The 20,042-nt window shown below is 38.7% G+C and overlaps 2 protein-coding genes across 2 annotated transcripts in view; both read left to right on the top strand.

Annotated features, from left to right (window-relative positions):
* The first annotated feature begins 357 nt into the window (after window positions 1–357).
* On the top strand, window positions 358–11,441 carry LOC140936275 (uncharacterized). Its single transcript, XM_073385718.1, has 2 exons — window positions 358–539; window positions 8,053–11,441. Exon 2 carries the CDS (start codon window positions 8,118–8,120, stop codon window positions 10,569–10,571), a length of 2,454 nt encoding a protein of 817 aa, XP_073241819.1. The 5' UTR covers window positions 358–539; window positions 8,053–8,117; the 3' UTR covers window positions 10,572–11,441.
* A 3,622-nt stretch (window positions 11,442–15,063) lies between these two features.
* Window positions 15,064–20,042, top strand: part of LOC140938949 (SKA complex subunit 1-like) — a 15,543-nt gene continuing 10,564 nt past the window's right edge. The window contains exons 1-2 of the mRNA XM_073388480.1: window positions 15,064–15,220; window positions 18,849–18,973. Of these exons, the coding sequence (XP_073244581.1) occupies window positions 15,136–15,220; window positions 18,849–18,973 (210 nt within the window). The 5' untranslated portion in view covers window positions 15,064–15,135. The remainder of the gene's footprint in view (window positions 15,221–18,848; window positions 18,974–20,042) is intronic.

Genomic DNA, 20,042 nt, shown 5'->3' with positions numbered 1-20,042 from the left:
TAAACTCCGTAATCTACGCCATCCTAAACGCTTTGTATGCATAATTGAAAGAAAAATCAATTATCGATGAAAAAAGGTAGAATGCGCTGAATGCATTCATGGCAAAAGCGCTAATGAGCCTATAAAAATAATATTCTTTTGTAAAATCTCCCGCATACACTTATTGCTAGTCCACATACTGAAAAGTATTGAGTACAATTCCAACCCTTTTTTTCATAGAACTGATAATGCTGAGTACTACGAGTTGAAATTTTCAATTGTTTAAACCGATGACGTCATGCATGCTAATGAGGAAAATTTAAACAATTGTCATATAAACAAAGATACGCTTAATGTATCCTCTGCTGCGGTTATGAGCGTAACATCCAACCATCAGGAAACCATCTTCTACGAAGACAGTCCATCAGGACCCAAGCCACGAGATCACCTGGTCTTCTAGTGAAGCATAGAGTTAACCCAGAAGTTACGTTCAGAAAAAGTTCTTCCAGCGCGCGACCCGCCACCAGGTTTAAACAGCCGTTTAAGCAAGCCACATTGAAGTAAGTTGCATTGCTTTTTGAAACAAAGAAGTCTTTGTACCCTGAATGATAGAAAATATTATGAGCATACAATGCCTTTTATTAGTTTTAATAGATGCACATTTCAGCGATTGAAACTACCATCGATCGTCGGTTACAAAACACCATCGGATTGATTTCTAAATCGTACCCGAAACAACTGTTGTCTTTAAAAACTAAGTATTGTCGTGTTTCTTAATTTTTTTTTTTGCATTTTTTAATTTCTCGATCCGGCATTTAGCATTTAGGTAGATATGCCTCCTTTTTAAGCAAATTAAGTTTTGTTTGCCTCTTACTGACTCCCTCTCAGCTCAGTCTGTTATTTCGGAATTCCTTTGATGTAAACGATGGCCGGAGCTTCGAATCAACTTTACAAACTATTTTCTTGACGTCCGGTGCTTTATAATTTTTGGTAGTCTGAACTACCACCAATCAAAAGGCGTTTCTTAATTAAGAAAAAAAGACATTGACCGCCTCCTTAGGCAAAACAAAGTACATCGAGTATGACTAAGAAATTTTCTCCTTAGCGAAGTTTATAAATCAAACATCGCCAAAGTTCCTTCTCAAATAAAATAGCTACAAAAATATAAAGGCCAAACTGACCGAAACTAATAAAAAAGCCCCGAGGCTTGCCTCAGCATTCCTTAAAAACCTCAAATTAGACCATCCAGCAATGATTTTCAGATACGCCACGCGTGAATGTCATGTTTAACTGTGACTGTTTCGAGAACAGACACTTTCTTTTATAAGAACTATTTTATAATTACACAGGAAAATTTTGTTTAACATTTTGAGCACATTCCACTCATACACTGGTATGTTTATAATTTAAACACCTTTGTATTAAAGTTAAAACAAGTTATATTTGACCATCATAGTTGATTGGTCATGGGTGAAGGCGTGTTCAGGGCACGTGAAAAGACACGCGCCTTGTTGACCGTGTTCGTGATCCGGCCCTTTCGACCACCAGGAAATACATCATGAGTACTCCCTTGGCCTTGTCCGTCCCTTTCTATCTTCCAAGTTTTCTTTTTGTTATTCTATTTCTCTATTTAATTCGTTCTTTGTCAAACCAAACGACATAAACGTAACAATGATTTGGAGGGAGTGATCAAGCTGATATATTCCCTAAGTCCTCTATTTTATAATTTATCACCACTAGATGATTTTAGTATGCTGGTCTGTGAATAATGTTTTTCCAAAAGTTTGTTTGAAATTTTGATTAATTACTTTTCATTTATTTATTTATTTTGTTCAAACTTTACCTATCTGATAGAACACCGGCTTTAAAACAAAACATACAAGCAAACAAAAAAAAGCATATAACCGACCATCATGGTCATAATGAAAAGCTATTTCGAGCTAATAAATCTTTAGGTGTGTGTGGCAATCTATCAAATCCCAGGTCAGCAGTTAAAACCAGTTATTATCAAGGAGAGAAAACGAGTACTAAATTCTTATATGGGCTTGAACTACCGAAAACGTGAACATTGGTTTGGAGCCCATAACCCATATCGCCGGGTCTTTCCGCGGGAAGTATCACCCCCCAAAGATTGCCGGCCAGTCAATATCACAGGATATAAGGACCTTTAGATTGGGCGTCGCGAGCAGGAGATTGAGTATGCTTCTTAGTACACACGAGTACTAGTCAGTTTCAAAACAATTCGCGTGCCCCATATAAAATTACTAATCACATCAATGGAAGGCCTTACATTTAGTTATGTGCTAGTTAGCAACAGGAGTAAGTTATAGTTCGGAGGAATGTAAGGTTAGGTCATGTAACTCATGTTGCTTGAAGTCGTCACTCATGCTGGATTTTTTACTCGTAGTCAAATTGTGCTAATATAGATCGCTAATTTCGCTTTAAGGAAAGCCATTTAAAAACTATATTCTATTAGTAGACACATACTTCACTGAAGAGGCATTTTCCTGCATAATTAATATCTAACTGGTCATTAAGACTTCCGTTATTGCTGGGCACGTAGAGACACGTAAAATTTTTTTCGCATAGTGACGTCAATGTAACAATGTTTCTTATTGTGTACGGAAACTTTTAATCTTGCAGTCTCAATCACTTCTTCTTGAGTTAACAGAACGAAGCAATTACTCCGTGATATAACATTGTACATATATGACACAACATTATCTAGCTGGGTATCATTCCTATATAACTTAATTGAATGTAAAGTTTTAGTTTGTTTCAGTAGTTTGGTTCCAATACAAAATCTAAAATCCATTCCGGATGTGTATTGAAAAAAATCACAATAAACCAGAGGGATATTATTCAACTACGTTCTTTTAGTCAGTCATTACCAATTTGGTTCCTGAAAATGGCAAATCAGCTAGAAGCATTCACAAAGTTCTTACTAGGACAATTTAAATACTAAGTGGCCTGTTTACTAAGTACGGTTATTTCCTTAGATATTACCTAGTGGGTTTGCTTGCGGTTATTCTCACTTAACATAGCCAAGCGGGCATTTTAAAAACAAGTGATCAACTTGGAATAACAATGGTTGTGGTTTCGTAAGTTACCACCGTCGAACCCGCAAACTGAATCGAAATGAGTCGGCGGCGACTTTACTGAATGACTCACGCGGAATAATAATAGTAATAATAATAATGATAATAATAATAACAATAATAATAATAATCATCATCATCATCATCATCATCATCATCATCATCATCCATCCTTGGTACTACCCATGCCTTGTGGAAAGTCTTATGTCTCTAAGCTGCGGGATTGCTGCTTTGACATGGCTGAGAATTCCCAGAAAAAGAACTGGAGAGGATCACAACATGATCATAATAATAACGACAATAGCCCCTGAAATTTGATCATTTACTGGAGAGCGCCTTAGACATCTACTATAGCTCGAAACAGTAAACCGTCTAAATTGCAAACGAGATCTTCTCGATTACCCTTAAGCACTTACAGAGAAATAAAACTGAAACAGCGGTAACAAGTGAGGTGTCATAGTTCTTCATGGATACACGAACATCTGATCGTTTTTAAAATATCATCACGTTTTCCATCGGCAAGTCCAATATCTAGCCTGAAGCTAATTAAGGCAATGCGAGCTTATTTTAGAACTCGCGCCCTTTTCATCCAAACATGACCTTTTCATCCAATTTATTCGCTTTTTTAAACACCAGGAAGCTTTTTTGTAAATTTACAAATGAAAAAAACGTACGAGACATAAGCACGGATTACTCCTGACTTTTCGAATGAGCTTTTTGTGTCCCCAAAAATAAGATGGGATTTTTACGAAGCTACATGGCTCTGACACATTAATCAAGTTTCTATCGCTATCAGCTGGCCACAAGATGGGATTTTTATCCACAGGCTAAAATTTATAGATAGATAAATAGTTGACCTTAAGTTGCAGAACTTGCTCAGTGATGCACCCCTATAAGGGCTTGCTCCAAAGGTTTCAAGTGAATGAAGACTCCAAAGTTACAAAGACCACCTCTTAAAATGTAATGAAAACGCCACAGGCACGCACGCATTGCTGATGACTTTTTTAATGTTGAATGATCGGAGCAAGTCCACAGAAGTACTCCTTGCTCGCAATAAATAATGGTATTTACACAACCTTTTTCGTTTTTATAGTGTTACTCTGATTTTTATTTAACCGTATTGCTAGCTCTGAAGTTTTTCCAAGTTTGACCATGGATGAGAGCTAAAAAGGTCAGAGCCAATAAAAGTTCCTGCTTATGTTATTTTTAGTCATAGCTTTGAGGCAGTTCCGTGACAATAATTCACTTAAGAAAAGAAGCTGACTGAAAGGTTGTGCCTATTGTAATATGAGAAGAATTTGTTACTTGACTTATATTACAGTACTGATGATCACACTAATTGATAAACCTGACCCTCGCTGAACCTGTTTTGTGTTTTGAAGTCATTTCCTTGTTCAATAAAATGGCCAACATTTTGTCCCTCCAGCTGCAAGAATGTGTCCGAAATCAAACAAATAACACCTAGTCTCTGACTGATCAGTTATACTGTAACTCCTCGCTGCTTTCCACCGCGCTGGAGCGGGAGCAAATACAGTGAGAATAATTGATCGTTTAAAAACTGCACAAAAAGTTCTAGTTCAAGTGAGGTCGCTAAAGAACTGCTGACCGTATGCATCCAGTAAGCTTGGGTGTCTTGGGCGCCTATATCCCCAGATATGTTTAGGATACGTTGAATTCATGATCAGTAGTGACGAATTCTCTGTGACCTTGGAAACAAGAGCTGCCATTTTACTCAGAGGTCTATTTGCAAATGTCGTGAGACAAAGGATTAAGCTCAGCACCTGCGGGCAGTCGGCAATCAACGTGGCCAATATTTCAAGTGAACTAATGAGTTTTTCAGATACTAGATAAGACTAAGAACCGGTCCTGTATTTTATCACCAAACTTCTTAGACCTCAGTTCTGCTAGTACTTGTACCTTTAATCGAAATTGTGTCAAGTGTTCTGTAAATTTCTAATCAAATTAGTTTTATCTGTTATTATTAATAATATATGTTTGTTTGTTTGCTTGTTTTCTTTTTGCCTTTTTTATGCAAAGTTCAAATGCGCTTGGGATCCATGAATGTTACATTTTGTGGTTTAAAACAGAGAATAACTCAATGTGGTACTGTGGTGGCCTTACTGCGCAGTAAGTAGCAACGCAAGGGTGATCAAGGTTCAAAATCAAGATGTGATGTAACAGAAAGATGACAGAAATATAAATGATAATCATGTCATTTGCGCTCAATGAGCGTTGCACCTCACGTGCCCCTAACTGGCGCCGGTGGTCTGCCATCGTATCTGCTTTCACGCTGGTAAGTTTGCCTCTCGCAACAACGGGATTTTACAGAACTATCAGACAGATTACAGCAGGATACTGAAACACTGAATAGCTCGTAAGTGTTGTCTTTTGAATCGTCATTGCATAAACAAACGACCAAATTGAAAACAATTCTGCTCAGTTCTGAATTGTGACTATTCGAAACAGGGGGTGCTCAGTGGCAACCTGTCGGTCACTATAAATTTACGGATATTGTTCCTATGATCATTGAAAGAGCCGACTTTACCACCATCTTTGAGACAAAAAAGTTTAAAGTAATATTAAACCCTGTGGTTTTGTACTGTTTTACATTTGAAAGCCATTTTTCTAAATGAATTTTTGGAGTACTTTCTCAGTCAATGGATGTACTATTTAGAGGCAGTAGCCGGCCTTTCTTGTATACTTACTTGCATAAATGCAACCTGCTTTTAACAAGTCACTCTTTAGACTATTCACATATTACATGTATCGATTCTGTGACCTCCTTGATCATTTGCTTATTCATTTGCCAATGTGGATGTTAGTATAATCGGTGCGACCTTTCAGTCCTAGGTGAGAATATTAATTTGTTTAATATCATCAACGTGTTTCTGCATATTCCACTGCCTCCGCACTCTGCGTGAAATCCGGGAAATCGCTTGCACAATTTCTTTTTCTGTTTTCAGTAATCAGCAAAAAAGGAACTTGCAAAGTAAGGCGAGTTTCTGGCCAAAGAAAAGATGTAATTACTCTTTCTCGGCCTCTCTGATAAAAATCTACTAGAGTTCATAACCAACGAGCAAATGAAATCCAAGCAGGGTTTCTTTCAGTAGACCTTGTCACGGTTTTCGACGCCATCTTGCAGAGTAGGCAAACCCGTGAGAAATTACAGTGTTTGTATGAGAATCTAATGCCGAATAATTTCCGTAAAACGGCTGTTTTAAAAACTGTAAACTAAAGCTTCACTCTTAAGGATTCTACTGAAAAAATTTAGGGGCGTTACATGCGCTAGAAGACCTTGAACCTTTTTTTAAATTTTCTATACATTTGTCCGTAAAAATTTCCCCAGAAAAATTGCACACAAACTTGATATGGAAAATCTAAAGCAAGCTTCTGGAGAAATTTAAGCACAGTAACGGCTCCCAAAATTTGTTGGTAAAATCCTTTGCTGTGTAGCTTTAGTTTACAGTTCATGTTTTTTCCAGAATAGCCGTTTCACGGAAATTATTCGACATTGGATTCTCATACAAACAAGGAAATTTCTCACGCGTTTGCCTACCCGTCAAGATGGCCTCGAAAACCGTGACAAGGTCTATTGTTACACAAAGTGCAAAGATGAAATACTTAGAGGCATGCGTAGTTGTTTGTCAATTTTCTGAGGGCACACGAAGTTCTTTTTTAATACTCTGCCGCGGCAAACACAGAGAACGCGATGACCTGTCAAGAAAGGAATCTTCATGTCATTTTGGTTAAAATAGTTACAAGAATAGAAGAACTGTTTATGATGAACGTTCGGCTGTGCTATTGCAAACATAATCAAGTTTAATGAACTCGCCCCATATGGGACGAGCGCCGTTCAATCGCGAACACCTATCACGATTGTAACATACATGTTCTAATTTAGTTATTACCGCTTTTAAATAAAGTTCTACACCTTTTTGCGTAATAACAAAGGAATGCTCTTCAGGAAAAGGATTAAATCTTTCACTTTCAAATCGTTGTGAATGGCACCTTATTACCGACCAACTCGTATTGTCAAGAACTTAGCGTTAATTAGCTTGCCCTAAAGAAGATTCCTTTCTTTAATCGTAAGCTTTTATTTAGTTTATTATTATTTCAAGGCTTTGGGACGTCAGTCTAATTTTCAATGCCGTTGTCCTGTATCGCATGATGACAAATTGTTTGTATTATTTCTCGTCGCCTGAACTGCCATAAAAGGGATTAATTTATTTAAATCACCACTCGGGCCTTCAGAAAAAGAATTCTGCTTTACTTGTTGTACTTGTTGTACTTTTGTACAATTCAAACCACTAAAATTGCGTTAAACTTGTTTAACTCTTCTAAGCGACAGTTGTCGTGTAAGTGCTAAATATCTAAACAAAACTGTAGCAACAATTACGTGGTTTTCCACCGGAACAATCAACTATTGAACAAAGAGGAACCTTAGCCAATGAGATTGATTGTTGCTATCTTAGAGGGTAAGGGCGGAATAATGCACCTCTAACACATTTGCATTATCAAAGAAATGATACATACTTCAAATACAAAGGCTCTGATTTAATTGTTTTAGATGACGTGAGCGTGGAGAACCAACATAAAGTATTCAATTTATTTTTTAATACCGAAGTTTTCGGTAAGTTTGTGTAGATAAGAAGATATTTTAGTTGCGTGATTTGCTCGTATCCCGTGAGTCGCTTCTCCGAGACAAGTGCGATCTGCTGCTCAGTTATAATTACATCAGCGTTGAAATTTTATACGCGCGCCGCAGGACGTAAACACTGGTGCTATATAAATATTGATTGTTCTAAAACCACGTTATTTTGCTGGATCAGATCAGAATGTTTAGGTGAGTTCTTGCTAAATAATCTCGTGATCTGAAACTCCAACCGGCCCTATTTACAGAACTTGAGCCAGTCTCGAGATCTTTATTGACAAAACACTCAGCACAATTTAATCGTGTCATCGTTACCTCCCATAGGTCTGTATACTAAGTGATGCAAATGCACCAAACAGATTTGTGAGCCTTGTTGTCGTCTGATTTCCATGCCAGTTCAAAAGATGTCATCGTCGTACAGGAACGACAATAACCTAAATATTTCATCAGGCGTTAAAGCAAAGCTTCAAAAATGGATTGGTAAGGCAAGCTCAAATGTTCGCGACAAGCGACTTGGCAAAGAAAACTCTGCGGAAATTATGAATTGTGAGCCTACGAAAGTCGAAATGACGAGTGACATTTCACCACAACATTCAAGGTCGCGCAGCACTCCCATACCGATGGAAAAAGTGGTAAAGAAAATGCGAAAAGGCTCAGAATCTCTAATTTCCACCTGGTACGTAAAAGAAGACATAGAGCGTGAAAACCATATAAATGATTCATACTCAAATAAAAGGATTCCAATGGGGAATGCGCACAGTGTGGGACTGCATGAGTCATCAAGCGCACCCAGCTTGGTCAAACTTGAACGAATGAGTGTAATGGACTGTTGTAGTAAAGAAGTGAGTCCTGGAGACCATAAGAACGGTGGCGAGGAAGATCCAATCGGCCGAACTGAGAACGGTTGCGTCATGAACGGCACAAACGGTTACTCGTGCACCAAAAAGGCATCCGGGTTTCTTTCGACAAAAAGACCCAAATTCAGGCGCGACAGATCCCAAACTTCTGTTGATTTAAGCGGCAACAGTAGAAGCCCTGACAATGGCAAAATTGTTTCCGCCTACAGCCTTGAAAGCATTCCCCAAAACTACCAACAGCTATCGGGACAAATTCAGTCCAGGCTGCATAAGTGGGTTGAGCGAGCATCATCCCATTTGGCGTCGCAACGCGACCGTAGTACAAGCGAGGAATCAGCTAGTTCTACAGATGACAGTGTTTACACTCCTGACAGTCCTTCTTCAGGAGTAACACCCAGATCGGGAAAGGAGAGTCAAGTGCAGAAGATAAAAGAACTGGAGCTCGCTTTGAAGGAGCTGGTGGAAAACGTCGGGGTCAGAGGAGGAAACTGGCCTTCAAAAGGCTCCAACACAAATTCGCCTGGTCCCTCAAGCAGGGAAAGATCAAGAAATAATTCTCAGCGAAATGACAATGATTGCCAAGAGAATGGAGAATTGAATGGAGAGGAGAAGAATGATTTATTTGCAAATAATACACGAGATATCTCAAAATCAAATGAGGGTCGCAACAACTTCACAGACGCAGACACAGCTGTCATCACAATGACAGACGGCCAGAAATCCTTTTTTGACAGTCGCCCACAAGATGATGATGTCGAAGACCTGGGCGACGTTATATTTATCAAGTCACGTAACTCTGCTCTTGAGCAGGTTGCAAATAGCAGCCCACGCGACCGAAGGTCGGCTAATTTGCAAGACGTCTTCTTTAGTGAGACCCTCATTGAAGACACTCAAAAAAATGCACAGGAAACCAAGAAAAAGTTGGGCCCAAATGCTCTCGGCGAGCGTTCCATCGAAACCAAGGAGGGCAGAAATGTTTCTCGCAACAAAACACCCGCAAGTGGGCAAAATGAGACTGAAAACTCCAGGGTCCCTTATGAAAATAAACTTAACGCTAAGAATGAAACAGAGAGAAAGTCTGAACGCCCCAGTCGAGTAAAAAGGCAATCTACAGGTTCGGTTGGGAGTTTGTTAAAGACAGAGTCTAATCCGGCTCTTCGAGAGAGTATGAGGCAGTATTTAAAGTTCAAGGACGCTGATCTCTCCGCCTTTGCCGTTGAGTGCGTCAAGCATGCTAATAAGAAGAAACAGATTCTGCGAGAAGAAGAGGTCCAACCAGATAATCAAAGTGGAGCTGAAAGGACTATCGCGCAAAAGAAATTGGAGAGCACAAACACTGCACAAATCGCTGACGCAACGGACCAGAAACCTATTGTTGTGTTTTCGTCACCAGATAACAATCCACAAACTGATGAACAAAGCGACTTGTTGAAACAGGAGTCTGCGTCTTTGAGAGGTTCAGAAGACGGAAATGTCTCAGATAAAGATTTGACCGCAAGCGAGGATAACATTTTCGCTCGTACTGCGGAAGAGGCCGAACAGTTTGAAAAAGATTTAGCTACTGAACCCTTGCAAAAGAGAAAGGAATCGTTAGGGCGATCAGCGAGTCATCCACCTGAGGAACCTATCGACACTACCCAGCGACTTTACAAATTTCCGTCTATGCCGATGTTTTACATACCCGATGATGACGAGGACACTAAAACTAGTAAAAAACAGAAGAGACTGTCCTTTACCAAATTCGGGGCGAATAGCTCTGGAATTAATCCATTCTATCAAGGGAAACTGAACTCAAGGACAAAATTTATGTCAAGCAGTAACTCAAAATTGACCGCTGTAAAAGATGAAAATGGAAACGACGTGGTCGGAAAGTTAAAGTCTTCCCCCAGACCAAAGCTGCGGCAAAGAAAAGTCAGTGCACCGCCAGGATCTGCTCTGTTTCCTACACCGTCTAGCGTGCGTGTGGACATTGAAGCTCTTATATAAACTAACTTCAGTTTTAGTAACATAAACAAACTCAGTTTATTTTCAGCCTTTCCAGAGCCGGAGTGATGATACACAAATTTCCCTTCTAGGACAAGTAGAAAAAAAAAACTCAGTGCAAGAAACGGACCTGTTTGATGGTAAATACTCAGTAGATGTTAGTTAAATACTGATCTTTCTGAGATCGTACCACATGACCTTATTGTCATTCAATATAAGTCAATGATAATGACAAAAATTATAATTACAGTAATTGGAAAAGAACGCTTACCAAACTGATTGGTTGCATACCTTTTGTTAATCGACAAAATACGTCCTTTTCTTCCGGTATTATAAAATAACCGGCAGTGTAGCCAGCTTTTCGACTAGTTGTAGGCCTGGCTGACTTTCATTTCCTCATATCTAAAAATTGCACGCATGACCAAAAATTTTTAGGCCGGGATTACAGGTCTAAGGCTTACTACGCCCCTGAAACAACTATATTTGAAGAAACTATATTTTATATCCTAGGGAAAATCAAAAAATCTTGAACTGGAGTTCTAGTAAACTGCTTAACATTTAAGCGAACATGTAACAAATATGCCTTGGAAACCAGAGAATTATCACGTTATCGAACATATTCTAGAGAGAATATCATGTTTCTTTCATATGTTTCAACATATGTAAAAGCATGATGAAATTTAGATCGATCTCGATAAATAAGAATAGTATACAATTATGCCATATCCGTTACAAATTGTTATCGTGCTTATTGCTAACCCCAGCCAGAAGGGCAATAAATCACAATATATTGGATTCCATATATATTTCGATACTTAAGCAATGCTATATATTTCCTACCCGACAATAAAAAGCCTATTTTGCTATTGATGATTTTGGGATTCGTTTTGGGTGCTGTGAACACTATTGCTGATTAGCTTGGGTGCTTTGTAGGGGTTTTGTCTAGTGTTATTGTTGCTTTTTTTTGTTGTCATTTTTTTAAACCTTTTTTTATAGTATCATTCATTGTTCGCACCGGTATTTTCAACACGAAAAAAAAGTCTGCGATATTTACTTAAAAGGCTTGCTCAGCAAAGTGAAAGATTCAATGTTTCAAAGAAAAGCTATCGCTGGGTATTCTGGCTCCTAACGAGAAATTGTCTCCCAGTATAAGCTGAGCTCCATGCAAAATCGGCTTACCTCTCATAATTGAACCCCTTGATTAACTCATAATGTTCATCCGAGAAATAAGTTGACTTTCATCGGAAGGAAATTGGCAGATTTGAAGATTTGTCATACCCACGGCGAAATATCTTTCGATTGCTCTTGTCAGTTTAGTGGCATTTAGCACACGAAACTGCATTCTCGAATCTTTTTCAGGGCATGATTGTAAAGCTAGTATTTATGTCCGAAAAACAAGGGTGTCAAATGTTATCACGCCATAATTGGAACTTTGCGCTTCAACAACTCACTATCTAGCCACGTGCTGTAAACTTGGCAGCCTATACAGTTTGGCAAAATTCCTTATACATTCACGTGAGGCAAGTTAACTCAGAGACTATTCTATGATAGTTGGCCTTACTGTTTGTTTTTTTACTGGTTTGGCATTAGCTGTACAAGTTTAAGTTACAAACTAAGCAGAGATAAACTTGTTTAATTAATAAAGAAAGGAAAAAAAAGAGGGAAAAAAAGAAAGAAAAGAAACTGGACAAATAAAAGAAAAAGGAAAAAGAAAAACCTGCGAACTTAACAGTCAAATATCCCAGGCACACAGTCGGGAACGGTTGAACATGAATTTTTTTTCCTGAGTTCATTTTTCGACATTTTCTATCGGTACCTTAGTGCTATCATAGGTAAACAAACAATTAATCAACCGATCATTATTACACTAAGTTAGGTCACCAGTTCCTAATGGCTGAATTTCAGTGGCGACATTTTTAGCTCCTTTAATGCCCACTGGCTTTACAACACTGGTGTACGTCTCAGTGCATGCAAAAAGGAAAAAAAGTTGTTAGCGAACTTCATAAAGCTTAACGCCGTTCCTGAGGGGCTAGTTTCGTGACTTCTTATGCGGTTGGAGTACTAGGCAGGAAATGAAGGATGAGGTACTAATCTTGCAATTTCCCTCCAAATTTGAAAACAGTGGTCATAAACTTGCGAGATTTTAACCGGGAGGATTATATAATAATCCTGCAGCTTCCTCTGTGGTTTTCTCGGAATAATTATATGAAGCTTAGACAAACTATAAATCACGCTATTCAGTCCCGTCAGTCCCGCTATTCAGTCCTATCAGTGGAGAATCTAGTTTGAGTAGCAGGAGCTAGGAAATAAATGGACGCAGGAAAGAACGGGCGCGCACTAGGGAGACACGTGAGGCGAGAGGGTAGCTCCCTCTTCCCTCGCATGTGCGCCCAGTTATTTCCCTGCTACGCAGGGTATGGAGAATCACTCATTACGTAAGTCACGTGCGCAATCAAACACTTTGTTCACGTGATCGATCATGCCACCTTTGGGCACTCGCGCGCAAAATCGGAGACGTTAGAGTGACAAGGAGACGAACTCTCTAAATTCGTTGTTCAGTGTGGGATTTTCGACATTTTCGCCTTGTTTGCAAGAGTACACACGGAATGACTCACATTCCTCTTTGACTATATAGTCTTAAACTATGGTGCGTCAGTTTGTTTTCCAGCACAACATCATGCAAAGGATTTGTTTTGGTATTTTTCAGCGCGGTTTGGATATAGAAAGTAGTACTAAGAATATCGGAAAGAAACGTAAAATGCCATATTTAGACTGTTTAAAGCCATAACTCATGTTACTCAGTCTGAGTGGCAAAAAGAATACCGGAAATACAAATCCCTCCAAACCAAAACTGATCTGAATCGGCCATACACGCAATTAGGATCACATGGTTCCACGGGAGCGGTATTTCATTTCCGTTTACTATAACACTTTACAAGTTTGCAGATAACTTTGGGACACACTTCTTTGCACTAGAAAAGTCTTCGATTTAATTCTCTACTAATGATGATTTGGAATTCCATGTGCGTGATTTTATCAAGTGAACTCGCGTTTTCCCTCTCTAGGAATACTTATCACCTTATTTTGACTTATCAGTCCTTCACAGTCGAGAGCTTATGTTTTTAAGCACTTTGTTTCCTTTCCAAGCAAGAAGCTCTAGTTATCAGACCAATCTTATTAAATAAGTGTTTGTAGTCTTCAAGCACTTTGTTTGTTATGACCGTGTGTGTTAAGACCCAACCGCATGAGCTTGATTTCCATCTGGTATCCGCGTAGCTGGTGGCTGAATGTATCGTGTCACTATTGCCTTTGTTGTCGATAGTGATCTTACCGGCTGCGCAGAATATCCGGCAAAGGCGTTATTTATGTAATGCATCCAAGTTTTTCAGGAGCGTACGACGTGCTCCTTAGGCTCTTAACCATTTTTTTCAGGTTTCCGGCAACTTGACCCGAGTATTGGCGTCAGGCTTTGGCCTGAGTTCTCACAATCTACGGAACGAATTAGCCCCACTAACCCTGATCAGACTGAGTTAACAACTGAATGTTTCCAGTGCGAATTTCGCCCAAGATCGAAATATGAGCATCGGCATTATTGCGTAACATTCCGAAATATAAGGATTTGTATGGGGAAAAAACCTATTGTTTCTGTAACCTACGAAAATGAAAGGATTTCCGGTTTTTTTTCCCATACAAATCAAATTTCGAATGTTACGCAACAATGCCGATGCTCGCCGATGTTCATATTTCGATCAAGCTTGGGCTACTTTTGATTTACTAGGCCTATGTACTTCCTCGACTAGTTGACCTCCTAAAAGCAGACTTACGCAAATCTTTACATCTTTTCTTAAGCCCCTCTGAAAACTAGAACTTTTAGAAATTATTCTCCTAAAGAGGATAAGATGTTATATTCGGATAGTATTAAATCGCGGAAGGTCATTTTAAGCGGTAAAATTTCATCGGGGGCATTCTATTTAAAAAATAATATAAACCAGAATAAAAATAAAAATAAAAAATAATAATAATAAAATAAATAAATGACACTACTGAATTCCTCACACATACGGTTACTGACTGATTTGTCAAAAATCTCGTTGTGAATTTTGTTTTAATTCTGAAGGCCGGTTGAACTGTAAAACTAGATTTTTTCAGACAGAGGTTGACGGGTGAAACCATAACGTGTTAAGTTCATAGTAAGTAACTGACAGGCATTTATTAACTTCATACTACTGACTTTCCTAACAAAATGATCGAAATAAATTGGAGTAGCCCGGTTCTGTGTATAAAAGGGCACGTGAGCCGCTGACAACTGATTTCCTCGGCGAAGTTTTCATGACAACCACCCTTCCCGAACGGTCCCTAAAAACATGTTATTTATTCCATATGGTATTTCTGCGTGCGATAAATTCACAATTAAAAAACTGGTCTGCTGGTTGTTGAAAAGAATATAAACCGGGGAGAAATGAGAGAAATCAATCAAATCCAGTCTCTCACGGGCCAGAGTTTACTCGAGCCTGCAATCATTCTATCACCAGCGGTAATTATTGAAAATTTGGCGCTAAAACTCAAAATGGCGTCGACTTTGGAGGACATCGCCGAGCTTTTTGCTACGAAGACAACGAATTTAAAGCGATGCGTGGAAATAAGAAGTGCAGGTAGAGTAAATTAAATTTGAAGTACATTCCTTGTTACTATAATTCAATCAGACTCACGATCACGATCTTATTTTCGGCAACCCTATGTAATTGAAGTTCATCCTGTCTGACGGGTCGCGTAATTTCGCCATTTCGTCGTCGTCGTTTTCTTTCCCTGAGTACTATTCACTGCAAAATGGTACTTAAACCTAAAGGTCCAAAATAGTTATAGAGTTCTTACGAATAGGAGACTAAAACAAAATCAACAGTTTTGTTTAACTGTACTTCTACCGCTGGTGGAAGATCCGGGTCGTGCACCAACGTTATTTTTAGGCCAAACGGAAAACTGTAGACGGAGAAAATAATATTTCCCTGGGTAGGCCCCCTCTTGTTTTACTGTCTGCATGGATGAAAGGATACACCACTTACTTGAAGATCACTGAATTTGAAGTTGATTACAACTTCCATTCCTGTGCATGGTGTGCTTGGTATGCCTGTGGTAGGGCAATTCTTCCTGTATGTAAAATTTTGATTCTGGTTCTGTTTTCCTTGTGTTTCCTATGTAAGTAACCTTTGATTGACTCTTAGAAGCTGGTGGGGTGGGGGGAAATCCTGGCCCCTGCCCAAAGTGACAGCCCTGTATAAGAGAGGAGCTACTCTGTGTTTCTTGGCTACTGGCCCCGGTTGTTCAAACGTTGACTAGCGCTATCCAGTTGAAAAATATCTAACCAGTGGATAGTGCAATCGGTTTTCCTAATACTTATCCGCTGGATAGTGATTTATCCGATGGATAGCGCTATCCAACGTTTGAACAACCCGGGCCTGGTGTGCTTCTGAGATGCTGAAACTGTTGCTTAATTCTAGACTGCAGTGTTCTTATCAGATTGCAGCATAGTGACGTTGCTGCACTTTTTCGGAGAATGCTGCACTGTAATTAGCCCGAGGGGTCCCAAGGATGCAAAGAAGGCGAAAAACCTGTTATAAAATGTGTTTTTTGGTTATGGCATCTTTACTCTAACTCAGAGTCATAAAACGTTGAGATAACTGTATGTAAAAAGTGGATGTGTATCGTCTAAGAAAGTACGGGGCATTTACTCTAACTCAGACCTGTAAGTTAAATGTTGAATTAAGGTGGCTCGACTGGATTTTTTGGGGTTGATACCTCCCAACTTTGAATATTAACTACGTCGGCATGAGTTAAGATATGGAAAAAAGGTTACCATAACTGTATTATATAAAGATGAAAATGTCTTATGATCTGGGTATTATTGCAATCGGAGTCACCATGGCAACATAATGACGCCAGTAAGTTTTTCATTTATCTTTGTGTTTCTCTGTTCCAGGAGTTTTTTTGAAGAAATCGCTTAAGGGAGTATGTACCTGCTATAACTGCCTCCATTATGGCAAAGTTTGAACAAATTCTATGAGAGCGTTTTCAAAATATATTGAAATGTAGTTTTAAGAATAATAAAAACAGTGAAATAGCATGCTAGCTACACAATTCGCTAAAAAAAAAGAGGGGAATTGCTCTGGGCGATCGCGAGTAAGAAGAATTTTATTAACTTGCATTTAGCTGCTTTTGATACAGATTTTGGACGTAATTTGGTCCATGCCTAAAAATTTCGCATTTTTCCAAAAACTGCTTGATAAATTTTAGTATAAATTCGACAATCCCGAGATCAATCGTCAAGAAATATTCCCTGCAAGTTTCAAGAACATTGAAAACAGGGAAGGCTTTTAAATAGGGCCTCAAATATACAATTTTCCCCCCAGATTTTGTGTTTACAAGTGAGCGTCCTCATTATTCACTGGCATTGTTTTCAAGTTTCATATACACATGCACATTTAGCAAAAAGATAGAATTTGAATCAAAAAGGACCCTCGGTTAAATCTCCAGGATATGGTAATTACCCGGTAAAGAGATTAGTGATACATTATAACATCAGAGCAACTCTTTGTGGGAGTTTCGGTGATATTATAACCCGAGTAAGATAATTAAGTATTCCATCCTGAGCCGTGACGTTCACCGTTTTGGCTCTCACTGCTATCTGTGACGACAAGCCAATTATTAGCATATTCTGGATATTTCTTTGGAAAGTAATTGAGAGTTCTTTTTGATGCAAATTTATATCTTTTGCTAGTTGTGCACGTGCATATGAAACTTAAAAACAATGCCAGTGAATAATGAGGACGCTCACTTGTAAACACAAAATCTGAGGGGGGAAATTGGTTATATTTGAGGCCCTATTTAAAAGCCTTCCCTATTTTCAATGTTCTTGAAACTTGCAGGGAATATTTCTTGACGATTGATCTCGGGATTGTCGAATTTATACTAAAATTTATCAAGCAGTTTTTGGAAAAATGCGAAATTTTTTAGGTGTGGGCCAAATTGCGTCAAAAAACTGTATCAAAAGCAGCTAAATGCAAGTTAATAAAATTCTTCTTACTCGCGATCGCCCAGAGCAATTCCCCTCTTTTTTTGTATGCAGTTTTCAATGGAATCAAACCACTATGAGATGAAGCCTCGTTCCCAAAGCTTATCATTTTCTTAAAATATTAGCGAACTGTGTGGCTAGCATGCTATTTCACTGTTTTTATTATTCTTAAAACTACATTTCAAAATATTTCAAAAACGCTCTCATAGAATTTGTTCAAACTATGCCATAATGGAGGCAATTATAGCAGGTACATACTCCCTTAAGCGTTTTCTTCAAAAAACTCCTGGAACAGAGAAACACAAAGATAAATGAAAAACGTAATGGCATCATTACGTTGCCATGGCGACTCCGATTGCAATAAAACCCAGATCATAAGAAATTTTAATCTTTACATAATACAGTTGTGGTAACCTTTTTTCCATATCTTTACTCATGCCGACGTAGTTAATGCTTAAAGTTGCGAGGTATCAACCCCAAAAAATCCAGTCAAGCTACCTTAACTGTATCTAAAAATTGTGACCTGCTTTTCTCCCCAATGAGCCCCTTTAAGAATCTCTATGGGTCCTGTGGATGCCAGGGTGGAAAATCCTGGTAAGAAAACTGAGACTGTGTGGTAATTTCTACAAGGGGAGGGGTATATTGATAGCACAATATTTTTGTAAGAGCACCCCCCCTTGTATCAGTGTGGCTCAGATTTGTATCCCATAAGCAATGCCACATTAGTTAACAATTATTCCACAATAATTGTGGAATAATTATTGTGCATAGGGTATGAGTTGGCTATAATCATATCCTATCCAACAAGTGCGAGTGGAATAATTGTCTTATTTAAAATGCCCACAAAATATCAAGAATTGTTCCCGACTTTATTTGTGAAAACAAGTGATTTTCATCTTGTTTTTAATGCACATGCATACAGTTACCATATTTGGAGAGCACGGTATTATGGCTCATAGACCATGATGGCTAAGCCAATCAGAGCTCTAGAATTGCATTAAGAGCAAAATGGCCGATTAAGGCTTCTCTCTGCCTTTCCCCCATGTGTTTTGTTTTTCCCTCTTGTCATTCCCTTCCCCAAGTGGCCAAAGAAGACTTCTGCAAAGTCAATAGTTTAACGAGTTAACGTCAAGTACATTATGATATTCTTTTTTCCACTGGTTTCACTGTCTAAATAAAATGAGTAACATTACAATGTAAATGATCCATACTAGGGAGTTCCTCTACTTGCATCTCTGTGTTGAAATCAATTGAGAATGAGTTAAAGGAGATAGAAGCTGCGTTGGATTCCTTGCAAGCAAATGTGAAAAAAAAAAAGGTGTTATTGGAACAGGGAGAGGTAAGGACATACACTTGTTTTCTGAAAGAAGACAAAGAAAAGGTTGGGTGTTTTCTAGGAGTTGTGGAAGCCATTTTTAGTTTGTTTTTGTGTTGTGGTGTGGGAATTGTATTACCGGCATGTCATATTTAGGTGACTGTACCCATCTACAACACTAGCAAACTATAAAAAAAATTCCAAATTGTACAATACCGTAAACAGGGTGCAAAGAAAGTCATTTTTACAGCTTGCCATTCGGGCAAGCTCAAGCTAGGATTTACTAGCCCAAACATCACTTCAACTAGCCCCCAAAATTTTTTAATGAGCAGAATTGATTTCACAGTTCTTCTGTTAAATTCCTCAAAATACTTCACTTGCCCGTCAGGCAAGTTAAGAACAGAATTCACTGGCCCGATAGCAAAACCCACTAGCCCCGGGCTATCGGACACTACTTTCTTTGCGCGCTGGTAAAACAATGGTAATAATTATTTATACAGTGTAGGTGAACAGCTGTAGGTACAAGCACTGAAGGTACAATTAATGCATTGAGGGGTTTTAATTTGAATGGTCAGATCACAGGATTTCATCCATCCATTTTTATGCCTTATCTCTAAAACTTGGGTTATATGCACCCTTATCATGTACAATAACAATTGCATATGTTTTTAAAATAATTATTTTTATCCGAGAGGATGATGAAATGAGCACTTGTTTCATTAAAACGTAATCATATTATTTTAGCCTCATCTGATCTGCTGTGGTATGACTGTGTTTATTTTCTTTTCCATTATATTCTTTCTTAATATTAATTTTTATAATCCTTTTATTTTTTTTTTGGCCTGTAAATGGTCTACTGTACCAGGGGTGGATCTAGGGGGAGGATGCAGAGGGTGCGCACCCCTGCCCCCGCCCCCCCCTGAGATGACCTGTGGTTTTCTAATACAACTGGTATTCTGCAAAGAAAAAAAACTATGTGGTTTATTGGTGTTGAAGTAGAGCAAGAGATGAGTGCACCCCCTCCTAAAAAAAATCCTGGATCCGCCCCTGTGTACAGTGTAATGTACTGTACCTTCAGACAGCTGTTTTGGTG

Source organism: Porites lutea, chromosome 5, assembly GCF_958299795.1.
Source record: "Porites lutea chromosome 5, jaPorLute2.1, whole genome shotgun sequence".
Lineage (NCBI taxonomy): Eukaryota > Metazoa > Cnidaria > Anthozoa > Scleractinia > Poritidae > Porites > Porites lutea.
This window is presented reverse-complemented; position numbering and strand designations above follow the sequence as displayed.

Coding starts and splice junctions, on each gene's coding strand:
- LOC140936275 (XM_073385718.1), top strand. CDS start 8,118: ATGCCAGTTCAAAAGATGTCATCGTCGTACAGGAACGACAATAACCTA.